This window comes from Mobula hypostoma, chromosome 6 (assembly GCF_963921235.1).
Source record: "Mobula hypostoma chromosome 6, sMobHyp1.1, whole genome shotgun sequence".
NCBI classification, from domain to species: Eukaryota; Metazoa; Chordata; class Chondrichthyes; order Myliobatiformes; family Myliobatidae; genus Mobula; species Mobula hypostoma.
In genome coordinates, this window is record NC_086102.1 from 44,355,510 (window position 1) to 44,371,112 (window position 15,603).

The 15,603-nt window shown below is 40.9% G+C and overlaps 1 protein-coding gene across 3 annotated transcripts in view; it reads right to left on the minus strand.

Moving 5' to 3' along the window:
• LOC134347997 (immunoglobulin superfamily member 3-like) overlaps window positions 1–15,603 on the minus strand; it is a 243,433-nt gene that overhangs the window by 65,963 nt on the left and 161,867 nt on the right. For all 3 annotated transcript variants that reach the window (XM_063050728.1, XM_063050726.1, XM_063050729.1), the window contains exon 3: window positions 3,103–3,510. In XM_063050728.1, the coding sequence (XP_062906798.1) occupies window positions 3,103–3,510 (408 nt within the window). The remainder of the gene's footprint in view (window positions 1–3,102; window positions 3,511–15,603) is intronic.

Below are 15,603 nucleotides of genomic sequence, written 5' to 3' on the forward strand. Positions count from 1 at the left end.
GCTACTGGGTGATAGTTATTAGGCAGCTCACATTATTCTTAATTAATGCACTGTGTAGTCTCACCAAGGCCCTTTATAAATACAGCAGGACATTTTTACTCCTGTCATCATTTCCTCTCCAATCAAAGGCCAACATTCCACTTGCCTTTTTAATTGTTTGTGGGACCTAAACCCTAGCTTTCAGTGAATTATGGACAAAGATTCTTGAGTCTCTGTGAACAATATCATTTTAGAATCTCTCACCATTTTTTAAAAAAACCCTCTTTTTTTGTATTGCGCCTCGGAGTAGATAGCTTTGCATTTTTTCATGTTCTTCACAGTTCAAAATAAATTTATTATCAAAGTACTTTTATGTCACCATATAGAACCCTGAGATTCATCTTCTTGTAGGCATACACCATAAATCCAAGAAACACAACGGAATCAATGAAAGACCGCACCCAGTAGGATAGACAAACAACTAATGTGCAAAAGACAATAAACTGCAAATACAAAAAGGGAAGAAAATTAATAGCAAGAAACATTTGCTGTTTTTGCTCAGCTTGTTTGTCCACAGCTTCTTGAAACTGCTTTAGATCTCCTCCTTACTGATAATTCATCCAAGTGTTGTATCATCAGCAAACTTGGAAATATAACAATTGGTCCCTTCTGCCAAATCACTGATATAGATTAGAAAAAGCTGAGGTCCCAAGCTGTGACCATTGTAGTAGCTCATAATTAACAGCCTGCCAGCAAAGAAAGTATGCTCTTGTCAGGATTAAAGGCAAAGTGAGTAAGAATAAGGATCCTTGGTTCTCGAGGAATATTGGAAAGAAGAAGAGAGAGATGTATGACATGTATAGGAAACAGGGAGCAAATAAGGTGCTTGAGGAATATAAAAAATGCAAAAAAATGCTTAAGAAAGAAATCAGGAGGGCTAAAAGAAGACATGAGGTTCCTTTGGCAGTCAAGGTGAAGGATAATCCAAAGAGCTTCTACAGGTATATTAAGAGCAAAAGGGTAGTAAGGGATTAAATTGGTCCTCTTGAAAATCAGAGTGGTCGGCTATGTATGGAACCAAAAGAAATGGGGGAGATCTTTAAATAGGTTTTTTGTGTCTGTATTTACTAAGGAAACTGGCATGGAGTCAATAGAAATAGGCAAACAAGTAGTGAGGTCATGGAACCTATACAAATTGCTTGCTATCTTGAGGCAAATCAGGGTAGATAAATCCCCAGGACCTGACAGGGTATTCCCTTGGACTTTGAAGGAGACTAGTGTTGAAATTGCAGGGGCCCTGGCAGATATATTTAAAATGTCGCTATCTACGGGTGAGGTGCCGTAGGATTGGAGGATAGCTCATGTTGTTCCCTTGTTTAAAGTAATCCGGGAAATTATAGGCCGGTAAGTTTGACGTCGATAGTAGGTAAATTATTGGAAGGAGTACTAAGAGATAGGATCTACAAGTATTTGGATAGACGAGGACTTATTAGGGAGAATCAACATGGCTTTGTGAGTGGTAGGTCATGTTTAACAAATCTATTAAGTGTTTTTCAAGGGGGGTTACCAGGAAAGTAGATGTAGGCAAGGCAGTGGATGTTGTCTACATGGACTTCAGTAAGGCCTTTGACAAGGTCCCGCATGGGAGATTAGTTAGGAAGATTCAGTCACTAGGTATACATGGTGAGGTAGTAAATTGGATTAGACATTGGCTCAATGGGAGAAGCCAGAGAGTGGTAGTGGAGGATTGCTTCTCTGAGTGGAGGCCTGTGACTAGTGGTGTGCCACAGGGATCAGTGCTGGGTGCATTGTTATTTGTCATCTATATCAATGATCTGGATGATAATGTGGTAAATTGGATCAGCAAATTTGCTGATGATACAAAGATTGGAGGAATAGTGGACAGTGAGGAAGGTTTTCAAAGCTTGCAGAGGGATTTGGACCAGCTGGAAAAATGGGCTGAAAAATGGCAGATGGAGATTAATACAGACAAGTGTGAGGTATTGCACGTTGGAAGGACAAACCAAGGTAGAACATACAGGGTTAATGGTAAGGCACTGAGGACTGCAGTAGAACAGAGGGATCTGGGAATACAGATACAAAATTCCCTAAAGGTGGCATCACAGGTAGATAGGGTTATAAAGAGAGCTTTTGGTACATTGGCCTTTATAAATCAAAGTATTGAGTATAGGAGTTGGAATGTTAGGGCGAGGTTGGTGACATTGGTGAGGCCGAATTTTGAGTATTGTGTGCAGTTTTGGGCACCTAATTACAGGAAGGATACTAATAAGGTTGAAAGAGTGCAGAGAAGGTTTACGAGGATATGGCCGGGGCTTGAGAAACTGAGTTACAGAGAAAGGTTGAATAGGTTAGGACTTTATTCCCTGGAGCGTAGAAGAATGAGGGGACATTTGATAGAGGTATATAAAATTATAATGGGTATAGACAGAGTGAATGCAAGCAGGCTTTTTCCACTGAAGCTAGGGGAAAAAAAAAGAGGACATGGGTGAAGGGGGAAAAGTTTAAAGGGAACATGGGGGGGGGGGCTCCTTCACAGAGAGTGGTGGGAGTGTGGAATGAGCTGCCAGATAAAGTGGTAAATGCAGGCTCACTTTTAACATTTAAGAAAAACTTGGACAGGTACATGAATGAGAGATGTATGGAGGGATATGATCCAGGTGCAGGTCAGTGGGACTAGGCAGAAAAATGGTTCGGCACAGCTAAGAAGGGCCAAAAGGCCTGTTTCTGTGCTGTAATGTTTCTATGGTTTCTATTTGAATGTTCCCATTTTTTGCTTTGTGTTTGATAATCCATTCTCAGTGTACAAGTCCCAACATGTCTTCTAACCTGGATAAACAACCTACCAAAAGTGACTTTATTGAAAGTGGTCAGAAAATGTCAATGCAACACTTTGTTGTGAACTCCATTTAGCAAAAAAAGGTTGACATGGGCTCACTTTCAAGAATAATCAGGCTTTAGTGCTCTGAACTCTGACCACCATTCCCAGAGTGTCACTTTTATATAATAGTGAGCCAGCAGGCTCTCCCTTTGCTTATTCAGGCCATGGCAATATTGATTTTGATTTATCCTTTGAAGACAAATTACCATAAAACAATGCCTTACCAGTAGCTTTTACATTCACAGTCGTTCTGTCAGTGCGTTTGGAGGCTATGGTGTACCAGGACTTATCTGGATCTTGGATCCACTGCCTTGCCTCACAGTAGAAATCCCCTTGATCAGATGCTTGCAGTCTGTAGATGGTGAGTTTGAAGGAATTGGCTCCCAACTTGTCCAGCCGTACATCACCTGATGCGTGTCTTTGCTTGTACGACTCTCCAGAGCGTAGAATGAAATCTCGTGTTAGAGATATGACTTTGAGACTGTGATCTCCCTTTTGTAGGTACCACGTGATGGCCATATGCGTGTGGTATGGTGTTTGTTCAGACACTTCACAGACCAGTTCCAGTGAGTCTCCTTCTACTTTATTCAGAGTCTTGGGCACAGATATGGCACTGAGCGTGTCTGGAATAACTAGAAAAGGATAATACAGAAATTATCAATAGGGCATACCACAGGATATCGTTTATTAAAAGGGCTGTACAGGACTGAAGGATAGATCAACTTCGGGCAATGCAGTGGCATTGTTGGCAGAGCTGCTGCCTCACACCGCCAGAGACCCAGGTTCAATTTTGATTTTGGGTGCTTTCAGTGTGGAGTTTTCATGCTCTCACTGTGCCTGCATAGATTTCCACCGGATGTTGCCTTTTCCCCAACATCACAAAGATGTGCAGGCTGGTTGGCCAACTGGCCATTGCAGAATCTGGGACGGATTGATGGGAATAGAACACAGAACATTACAGCATTGTACACACATCCTTTCGGCTCAATGTCATTCTGATCTTTTAACTTCCTCCAAGATCAATCTAACCCAAACCTCCCACAAAGCTCTCTGCTTTTCCAACATCCACCTACCTAAGAGTCTTTTAAATGTCCCTAATATATCTGCCTCCTCCGCTACCCCTGGCTGTGCATTCCGCGTACCCACCATGAAAAACTTAGCTCTGATATCACCCTTATACTTTCCCTCAATCACCTTAAAATGATGGCCCTTCGTATGAGCCATTTTACCGCTGGGAAAATGTTCCTCTAGCTGTCCGCTCAATTTATGGCTTTAATCGTCTCAGAATGTGGGGAGAAAAGAAATAAAAGGGTGATTAATGTAGCCGGGGGGACCTGCTGGGCAGAAGGGCATGTTTCCGTGGCTGACCTTGCTTTGACTCAGAATCATTTCAGTGATAGGTTAAAATGTACTAGCATCATGACATTCGCTGTAGACTGAAAGAAACGTCCAGCTTGAGCAGCTCTTAAGTATGCTCAGTTTTGAACACTGGTTACAGAATTGATCCATTCTAAGGAGCTCCCCTCTTAAAGCAAGCCTTTAGGATTAAAGAACCACAAAAAAGCACACTGAAAAAAAGGATGAGATGAGATTTTGCATTATTCCGGAGCCAACACCCAGAGCTATTTCAGCAGTGTCTTAGCTGCCTTCATTTAAAGCACTGTAAACATTTCAGTGTGAATGTTGACCTATTAATGCTTTGGTTTATCAGCAAGTACAGTACATTAACACCTTTTTTAAAATTAAGAGGATTTCAGATAAGTATATTCAACATTTATTTACCCATGTATCCTGCTTTAATTATGACACACACATTTAAGTAAACAAAAACAAGCAGAGCTATATGTCAACAGCAATCTTGCAGAAAATTTTGCTGTCCAACTTTTTGGATTTTCATTATGGACTTAAGATTTTAGTTTTCAGCTATTTTGTTTTAACAAGAATCTAAATTCGTTGGTATAAACAGTACCAATGATTAGCATGAGCCATGATGAACAAGTAGTTACATATTCTTTAGTTTGCACAGCTGAGGATACTTGGCTGTGTTCCACATAGGATGACAGGGCTTCTGGCTGGCATCAGCACATGAGTGCCTTGCCTAAAATCAGGGAGTTAATGCATTTAAACAGAAAATTCCAAATTAGAAACAGGATGTGAGAATTGCCAAAAAAATAGGCCTGAGCTGGGAGACCTGTGGCAGAAAGGGAAGATGTGGAAAATGATGAAGGTAGGCAAAGAACGAATCTAAAGCAGACCTTTGAAACCTGGTTAAAGGGGTTAGCATCCCAGAGAGTTGGAAGTGGTACCTGCCAGGAGAGGAGTGGGTTTCAGACTATGGCACCTGAGAATAAAGCACCAATGGTGTGGGTCTTTGCTTTGAGAGTCATTTCTTGTGAATGCAGCCCCTTGGTAATTGGACGGAGGCAAAAGTAGCAACTAGCAGCATCACCACGATACCAAGGATGATTTTATCAGGACTGATAGTGCACAAAGTAGTTTACTAAATTTAGTAGGGCAGTAAGTAAATGTAACCAATCTCCAGTGGACCACCTTGACAACTTGCAGAAGGCCTCAGAGAAAATTCATCGCGTTCCATGCTATGTTGAGGTTTAGAATCATTGGGATTTCATAGAACATATTTTCCTTCACACACTGGGTGATTGCCTGTCACAGTCTGCTCTCTTTAACATTCCCTCACATCTTGCAATGCTTGCTAACCCTTTGAAGCTCATCTCCAATGTCCAAATATCTAACTATATCCTTCACTTCGCTGCCTACTGATAGTCAAATTAGATAGAACATCAAAAAGAGCTGCTGTTATTTCACACTTATGAATTATTCTTGCAGGAGAAATTGTGTGCATGTGTCAAAAAGCAATCGGTCACAGGTGGGCATCGTGTGGAGATCAAGCCTCGACCCAGTTACACAAAGAAGCTTTGCCTTTCCTGGGAGTCTTTCAAATCACAGTTAAAACCTGTCCCCTGTGAGCAAAAAACCAAGTTTCTATAGACAAGTTATTATATTGGAGGTGCTAGTTATAGAAAGAGAGAAGATTGTGTATAGAACTTGTGACTGAAATGTTGCAAAGGTAGCAAAACGTAACAGCAACAATCTGGTATGGCAACATTTTAGTTTGTTTCTTCAGAATCAAAGCTAATAGAATTAAAGCATGGAAATCATCTATCTGCCCTTCCAAATCTGGCAACAGCTTTTAACTCTACCAGCCGAAAGAAAATGATTTAAGATTATTCGTAGACCACGGGAATTCAGCAAAGTGATATTACTGTGTGGATATCAAGAAAATACCACCACTAAGTAAGATCAGCTCTAAGGCCTCTGTGAGGAAAAGCAAAAAGCCTTTGAGATAATTATGCATCTGGAGACACTCAATACTTGACTAGCATGGAAAAGAAGCCAAAGGTCATAAAAATGTTCCTTCTGAAAATGAAGCAGATGATCAGATGCAGCTAACGGAAATAACAACAGTTAATTTCATAGAAACATAGAAACATAGAAAATAGGTGCAGGAGTAGGCCATTCGGCCCTTCGAGCCTGCACCGCCATTTATTATGATCATGGCTGATCATCCAACTCAGAACCCCGCCCCAGCCTTCCCTCCATACCCCCTGACCCCTGTAGCCACAAGGGCCATATCTAACTCCCTCTTAAACATAGCCAATGAACTGGCCTCAACAGTTTCCTCTGGCAGAGAATTCCACAGATTCACCACTCTCTGTGTGAAGAAGTTTTTCCTAATCTCGGTCCTAAAAGGCTTCCCCTCTATCCTCAAACTGTGACCCAAAATGTACCTAAAATGTACCCACCCATTTCAGATATAGTCTAATGTTTGTTATCTTCATTTACCTGACCTTTCCCCCCAAAACTCAACAAAGCACAGTTGAGTGAATGTACAACGAGGCAAATTAAATGGTAACATAATCCAAAATCGGCTCTTCAAAACATTACACAAAATCTGGCATCACAGTGTGTTGCATTTCTGACCATGAACCAAGATGCTACTGCAGAGGATTGTAGCAGCTTAACAGGCAGGGGGTCTTCGGCCATTGCCCAAGCACCTGACGGAAGGGTCACTGAACAGTCTGGACACGTCTGTCAGCAATACCCTGGCTAAAGATGGGTGCACCAGAATTAGTTACTCAGTAACCTGTGGTCATCCACTATGGATGGAAGAATATTGTTAAAAAGGGAGAGAGTACAAAATACTGCTATGCAGAGGATCAGGATATCCTCGCACATGAATCACAGAAGGTCAGCATATAGGTGCAGCAAGTAATCTGGATGGGAAATGGAACATCAGCTTTTAAAGCAAAAAGGGGGTGCAGTATAAAAGTCTTGCTACAACTATGCAGCACTTTGGCAAGATCAATGTCTGGAATTGTTTCAACAGTTTTGGTTGTCTTATTTGAAGAGGCATAAACTTGCCCGGGAGTAACTAAACAATGCATAGGTTGACATGAAGAAAAATTCAGAAGATCGAGCCCAATGAGTTTCAGCACAACTGCCTCAACTTTTCTTACTCTATTAGCTGATGATTCAATACACAGGTAGAACAAATTTAATTGGAAATTGTAACTAAAAGTACTGAAATATGAAATAAGTAAAATAAACAGGTAAAACTTTGGAACTTTTTAAACTATTCTGCTTTGAATTTTTAATTCTTACTACAATCTTTTTATTTTCTGAAATAAGAAGTCCAATTCATTTCGAAAATGTATTGCTTTGATCAAAATGTACCTTTAGAAACAAATTCTCCCATTCATTTTTTTTAAATTCTGCAGGTAATAGAAGCTTTTGTGGACTGTAATTGCAAATATGTGGATCAAATTTCCATGAAAATAATTTAATCCTGCCTCAAATGAAGAGTGAGAGAATTAACTAGTAAAGTAGCACAACAAAATAAGAATCGAAAGAAGTTTAAAAGAACAAATATAAATAATGCCAAGTATACATTGCATACTCGATTTATAAAACAGAAAAAATTTTAAAATCAGTAATGAGATCAGATTAGACCAAAGACCCAGACTATTATTCAGTCTTTGACATTGGCAAGAGTTTTAAAAATAATTTGAAGAAAATCATAAAAAATACCAGTCAAAATTACTAACTTTTAAAATAAGGGAAGTATTACTGACTTGTTGATTGGCAGTAATCGAAATGAAAACATGGATATATTATAACTTTTGTATTGTATAGTTATGTATGGTTGAAATAAGTCATGAAAGTGACATGGGGGGGGTAGGGGTGGATGGTCAATCTGACACTTTCTGAAATAAATTGTGCACCCAGACTTAAGACAAGGGCAAGGGCAGGAAGGGAAGTGGGCATATCATACCCTGCAGGTTCTCCTCCAAGTCACAAACCATCCTCAACTGGAAAGAGATGGCTTTTTAGAGCAGTTTATCGTTGAGCCTACAAGGGATTCAGCTATAGAGGATTGGGTGATATGTAATGAACTAGAAGCGATTAGGGATCTTAAGGTAAAAGAACCCTTACGAACCAGTGATCGCTACATGATTGTGTTCAACTTGAGATTTGATAGGGAGAAAGTAAAGTCTGATGCAGCGGTATTTCAGTGGAGTAAGGGAAATTACAGTTGCATGAGAGAGGAGTTGGCCAAAGTAAACTGGAAGGTGCTTCTGGCAAGGATGTCAGCAGAGCAGCAATGGTGTGTGTTTCTGGGAAAATGAGGAAGGTGCAGGACATGTGTATTCCAAAAATGAAAAAAATACTCAAATGGTAAAATAGTACAACTGTGGCTGACAAGGGAAATCAAAGCTATTGTAAAAGCAAAAGAAAGGGCATACAACAAAGCAAAAATTAGTGGGAAGATAGAGGATTGGGAAGTTTTCAAAAATCTACAAAGAGCAACTAAAAAACTTGTTAGAAAAGGAAAAGAAGAAATATGAAAGCAAGCTAGCAAATAATATCAAAGTGGATTGTAAAAGTTTTTACAAGTATGTTAAAAATAAAAGAGAAATGAGAGTGGATATAGGACTGCTGGAAAATGAGGCAGGAGAAATAATAAGGGGGACAAAGAGATGGCTGATGAACTAAATGAGTATTTTGAGTCAGTCTTCACTGTGGAAGACCCTAGTAGTATATGCCTGATGTTGTAGTGTGTGAAGGAAGAGAAGAGGGTGCAGTTACTATTACAAGAGAGAAGGTGCTCAAAAAGCTGGAAGACCTAAAGGTACATACGTTACCCGGACCAGATGAACTGCAATCTAGGGTTCTGAAAGAGTTAGCGTTAAGAGATTGTGGGGCATTGGCTTTCAAAAATTATTTGACTCTGGCATGGTGTCAGAGGACTGGAAAATTGCAAACATTACTCCACTCTTTACGAAAGGAGGAAGGCAGAAGAAAGGAAATTATAGACCAGTTAGCCTGATCTCAGTGGTTAGGAAGATGTTAGAGTCAATTGTTAAGGATGAGGTGATGGAGTACTTGGTGACACAGGACAAGATAGTACAAAGTCAGCATGGTTTCCTTCAGGGAAAATCCTGCCTGACAAACTTGTTGGAATTCTTTGAGGAGATTACAAATAGGGTAGATATAGGGGATGCAGTGGATGTTGTATATTTGGACTTTCATAAGGCCTTTGACAAGCTGCCACACGTGAGGCTACTTACCAAGTGAAGAGCCCATGATATTACAGGAAAGTTACTAAAATGGTTAGAGCATTGGCTGATTGGAAGGAAATGGGAATAAAAGGATCCTTTTCTGGTTGGCTGTCAGTGACTAGTGGTGTTCCGCAGGGGTTGGGACCAGTTCTTTTTATGTTGTATGTAAGTGATTTAGATGATGGAATAGATGGCTTTGTTTCCAAGTTTGCAGATGATATGAAGATTGGTAGAGGGGCAGGTAGTGTTGAAGAAACAGGTAGGATGCAGAAGGACAATGCATGGTCATGCACTTTGGTAGTAGAAATAAACGTGTGGTCTATTTTCTAAACAGGGAGACTATCCAGGAATCTGAGGCACAGAGGGACTTGGGAGTCCTTGTGCAGAACACCCTGAAGGTTAACTTGCAGGTTGAGTCGGTAGTGAGGAAGGCAAATGCCACGTTAGCATTCATTTCAAGAGGTCCAGAATACAAGAGCAAGGATGTGATGTTGAGGCTTTATAAGGCACTGATGAGGCCTCACCTTGAGTTTTGTGAACAGTTTTGGGCTCCTCATCTTAAAAAAGATGTGCTGGCATTGGAGAGGGTCCAGAGGAGGTTCACAAGGATGATTCCAGGAATGAAAAGATTATCATACGAGGAATGTTTGATGGCTCTGGGTCTGTACTCACTGGAATTCAGAAAGATGAGGGAGGATCTCATTGAAACCTTTCAAATGTTGAAAGGCCTAGACAGAGTAGATGTAGTAAGGATATTTCCCATGGTGGGAGAGTCTAGGACAAGAGGGCACAGACTCAGGATAGAAGGGCGCCCTTTCAAAACAGAGATGTGGAGAAATTTCTTCAGCCAAAAGATGATGAATTTGTGGAATTTTTTGCCACATGCAGCTGTGGAGGCCAGGTCACTGGGTGTACTTAAGGCAGAGATTGATAGGTTTTTGATTGGACATGGCATCAAAGGTTACAGGGATAAGGCTGGGAACTGGGGTTGAGGAGGAGATAGAACAAAAGGATCAGCCTGGGCCGGCTGGTGGCGCAATGACATCAGCGCCGAACCCGGGAGCGGAGGTTCCCGGGTTCGAAACCAGTCGCATCCGCTCCCGAGTACGCTTTCCATCCGTGCTAGGTTGAGTGTCGAGATCGCAATTTGACCTCGTAAAAATAAAAGGGAAAAATACTGTGAAAATGTCTGTGTGAGGAGTGGAGTGCCACACAGTCTCTCTCTCGCTCTGCGCCTTGTAACAGACATGAAAAGGACATCATCATCACGGATGCACACACGCACACACAGAGACTCGCACGCACGCAGGTACACGCCAAAAAAAAAAGAAAAAAGGATCAGCCATGATTGAATGGTGGAGCAGATTCAATGGGCCAGATGGCCTAATTCTGCTCTTATGTCTTATGGAAGACTCTCTCCATTCTTTCGTTCTCAAAGGGGCTCTATCCAGATCATCAGATCCTAAAACATCTTTAACTGGGCAACTGAGGAGTTTAAAGATGGTGGACAGACAGCAAGTACTGGCTATGCCAGCAACATCCAAATCCTGTGTACGACTAACAAAACCGTTCAGACATGCAGCACTCCAAGGGACGGTAACCCCTGAATTCCGCAAGCCTCATACAGTTGGCCCAAATGCCATCTAAAAGCACTAGGCTGACCTCTGTGGTCACTGAATTATCACACTGAACCAAAGGAACCACTTATTTTAAAGTTATATTGCCTGATAGCTGGCAGATCGTGTTTGCTTTCAAAAAACTGGGGTGATTGGTAGGCATTCAGCATTGCTGGAAATGGAGAGAATCCTCTTGTGTCACACTCAGTAGAGTATTAATTCTAACCATCCTCATAATACCAATGACTCCCAAGGTAAAATTTCAACCCAGTCATTTCCAATACAACACAAAGAATAAAGCACCCCATTTAAGGATTGTTCTCAAAATATGTGAAACATCTGTGGCATTATTTCTCCACAGTGGAGTTTCTTTTGTTTATTGTGTTGCAATCAGTCAGTTGTAAAAGTAAGGTTCTTAATTTTTTTTTAGTTTTGTCTCCCTATTCTTAAGCAGAAACAATATTTACCACAGTAAACAAAGAAAATTCAGACACCATGATAAAAAATCTGGAAAGGTAATTCAGGGGGAGAAATGAAAAGCAATTTAATATTCTGAAAAAAAAATGTACAGCTGGTACTATTTTGTTCTGATAATCTTTTTAAGTACATTTCCATCCTTTGTTCTTATTTATAAATATCCCATTGTTCATAGTTACTCCTTTACACAGCAGTAAAAGAAAAAAAAATGTACAGCTGGTACTATTTTGTTCTGATAATCTTTTTAAGTACATTTCCATCCTTTGTTCTTATTTATAAATATCCCATTGTTCATAGTTACTCTTTTACACAGCAGTATGTAGTTAGTTAGGAGACAACATTGATGAAAAGTCAGAATAAACAAAAATGGTAAGTTAATGGCTAAAACAGAAGCCAAGAGAAAGAGAAGGAAAGTGGGAGTGATTTTTTTTAAGCACTGGAATACAAGAAATATATTAAAGACTTGTGCAACATCTTTTGTACTTGATCAAAAAAAATCACAGAAAATAACTGCAATGTTCCATCAGAAATTTGACTGATAGATCAATTTTCAATGTCTAAAGCATTATTGCCTTGAGAGGAATAAAATATCAATTTAAATTGACAATGTTCTACCAAGTGAGAAAATCATCCCAACCCTATTTGCAGTTCTCTTTATTCACCTGTTCTTTCAAATGCAGAACATGGGTACAATTTTTTGATCAAATGTTAATGGAAACATTCTCAGTACACCAGTAAAACAAGAAACCAATCTGCTGGAAGCACTCCGCAAGTCAAACAGCATCTGCTGGAGGAAAGGAATCACTGATGATTTATGCCAAAATGCTGCAGGAAGAGCCCTCCTCAGTCTTGATATAGGGTTTCAGCCCAAAACTTCAACAGTTCCTTTCCTCCTATGGACACCATCCAACCCACTGAGTTAGTTCTTCCAGTAGATTGATTAGTTGTTCCAGATTCCCACATATGCAGTCTCTAGTGACTCCTCTGACTTCAGGTCTAAATTTAATATTGTGTTTATAATTAATTATTATCTGGCCTGTGATCAACCTGCAGTCAACTTGACAATTAAGATATTAAAATCTTGCAATAACAAGCTAACACTGAAATTTAGACAACACACACACAAAATGCTGGTGGAACGCAGCAGGCCAGACAGCATCCATAGGAAGAAGCACAGTCGACGTTTCAGGCTGAAACCCTTCGTCAGGTCCCTTGTGCTTCTTCCTATGGATGCTGTCTGGCCTGCTGTGTTCCACCAGCATTTTGTGTGTGTTGCTTGAATTTCCAGCATCTGCAGATTTCATGTTTGCGTATTGAAATTTAGATTCAGGTTGAAAAAAAAAGTAGTGCTTTTATGCTTCTTGTCTCATGCACACCACTATTTTCTCATCCTTAGCAAATTGCTGACATCTTCTATTCCTTCCTCAGCCTATAAGCATTTCATTCATCCCCATACATTTCAATTGATCAATGTGAGAACTTGAATACAGCAAGCTCTCAAACTAAATCAGATAAATGACCATTGCTATGGGAATCAGTGTCGGCCAGGAGAGGCTCTAGTCTTCAAGAGGTACCAAGGAACTTTTTACTTTTATACACACAGATAACCAAAACCTCAGTTTAAGCTCTCATTTCAATGACAACACATAGGATTTGAAACCAGTCAACCAGTGACTGGATACTGCCAGCCGCTTGTATTTAATTTTGCCCAGAGTAAGTGGGAAGTAAAATCTGGGAAGCTGCTGGTTAGAGTTTTTCCCCAGATGAATTTGGCCAGAGGTTCCGAACCTTTTTTTATACCATGGACCCCTACCATTAACCAACGGGTAGACCTGTAGACCCCTGGATTAGGCATTTATGAAATGAAACCCTCACTGAGAACTGGATAAAGTGCAGGACGGCTCGGTAGGATAGTGATCAACATAACACTACTACAGCACCAGCGACCCGGGTTCCATTCTGCTGCTGTCTCTAAGGAGATTTATGTTTTCCACATGACCACACGGGTTTATTCCAGACACTCTGGTTTCCTTCCACATTCCAAAGACTTACAAGTTAGTAGGTTAACTGGTCACAAGGGTGTATCTGGATGGTATGACTTGTTGGGGCAGAAGCACCTGCTTCTGTGCTGTATCTCCAAATAAAAAATAATAATTTCATATTTTTTTAAAATTCAAGACCACATCTACCAAGGCAAACAAAAGAATAAGTTTACACGAGAATAGGAGTTGCAGATCAAAGTGCTGCAATAGAGTCTACGTTCCATATAGTATGCATGATCTAGATATTACTTCATAAACACAAGAGATTCTGCAGCTGCTGGACATCTTCAGCAACACAATAAAGTGCTGGAGGACCTCAGCAAGTCAGCTGTATTTAGAGATGGGAACAAACAGCTGGCATTTCAGGTTCAGACACTTTGTCAGGACTGGAAAGAAAGGGGGAAGAAGCTGGAAAACGATGGGGGGAGCGGAAGCAGTACAAGCTGGCAGGTGATAAGTGAAACCAGATGAGGTACTTCATTAGGAGTTTGACGGGATCTGGCATGTCAACAAATACACTCAAAAACTTCTATAGTTGTACTGTGGAGAGCATTCTGACAGGCTGCATCACCGTCTGGTATGGAGGGGCTACTGCACAGGACTGAAAGAAGCTGCAGAGGGTTGTAAATCTAGTCAGTTCCATCTTGGGTACTAGCCTACAAAGTACCCAGGACATCTTCAGGGAGCGGTGTCTCAGAAAGGCAGCGCCCATTATTAAGGACCTCCAGCACCCTGGGCACGCCCTTTTCTCACTGTTACTGTCAGGTAGGAGATACAGCAGCCTGAAGGCACACACTCAGCGATTCAGGAACAGCTTCTTCCCCTCTGCCATCTGATTCCTAAATGGACATTGAATCTTTGGACACCTCACTTTAAAAAAAAATACAGTATTTCTGTTTTTGCACAATTTAAAAAATCTATTCAATACACATAAATTGACTTGTTTATTTATTATTTTAATTTAATTTTTTTTTCTCTCTGCTAGATTATGTACTGCATTGAACTGCCGCTGCTGAGTTAACAAATTTCACATCACATGCTGGTGGTAATAAACCTAATCCTGACTCGGAGCATAGGTGCGTGTATGTGTGGGGGAGTTTGTTGAAATAAGAACCTAGCAGGTGATAGGTGGAAAAGTAAAGGGCTGAAGAAAAAGAAATCTGATAGGAGAGTGAATCATTGAAGAAAAGGAAGGAGGGGCACCAGAGGGAGATGATCAGCAGGTGAGGAAAAGAGAAGGGATGAGAGAGGAACCAGAACGGGGAATGGTAAAACAAAGGGGAAGGGGGAAGAAATTAACAAAAGTTAGAGAAATCGATGTTTATGCCATCAGGTTGGAGGCTTTCATGAAAGAATATGAGATGTTGCTCCTCCAACCTAAGTCTGGCCATATCCTGGCAATAGAATGGAAGGGGAAGACCAACAGGTCAGAATAGGAACCAGAAGGAGAATTCAAGTGGGTAGACACTGGGAAAGCTCACATGTTCTGGCAGATGAAGTGAAGGTGCTTGACCAATGTAGAGGTGGCCCAACTGGGAGCTCCAGATAAAATGGATGACTGGCAGACTCCAAGGTGTGAAGTGTTGCCTCACCTGGAAGGACTGTTTGGGTTCTGAATGGTGGTGAGGGAGGTAATTTAGGGGCTGTTGTAGCACTTGTCATGCTTTAAGGGGTAAATGCCAGGAGGAATATCAGTAGGGAGGGACAAGTGGACAAGGGAGACACACAGAGAACGATCACTATGGAAATGGTGAGTCGATAAGAGAGAAAGATATGTTTAGTGGTAAGATCCTGTTGTAGATGGTGGGAACTACAGAGAATGATGTGCTAGATATGGCGGCTTGCATGCTGAATGGTAAGGATAGGTGAAATTGTAACCCTGTTCCAGCAGTGGGAAGATGGGGCGAGAGCCTATGTCCAAGAAATGGAGTAGATGCAGATGCAAGTAG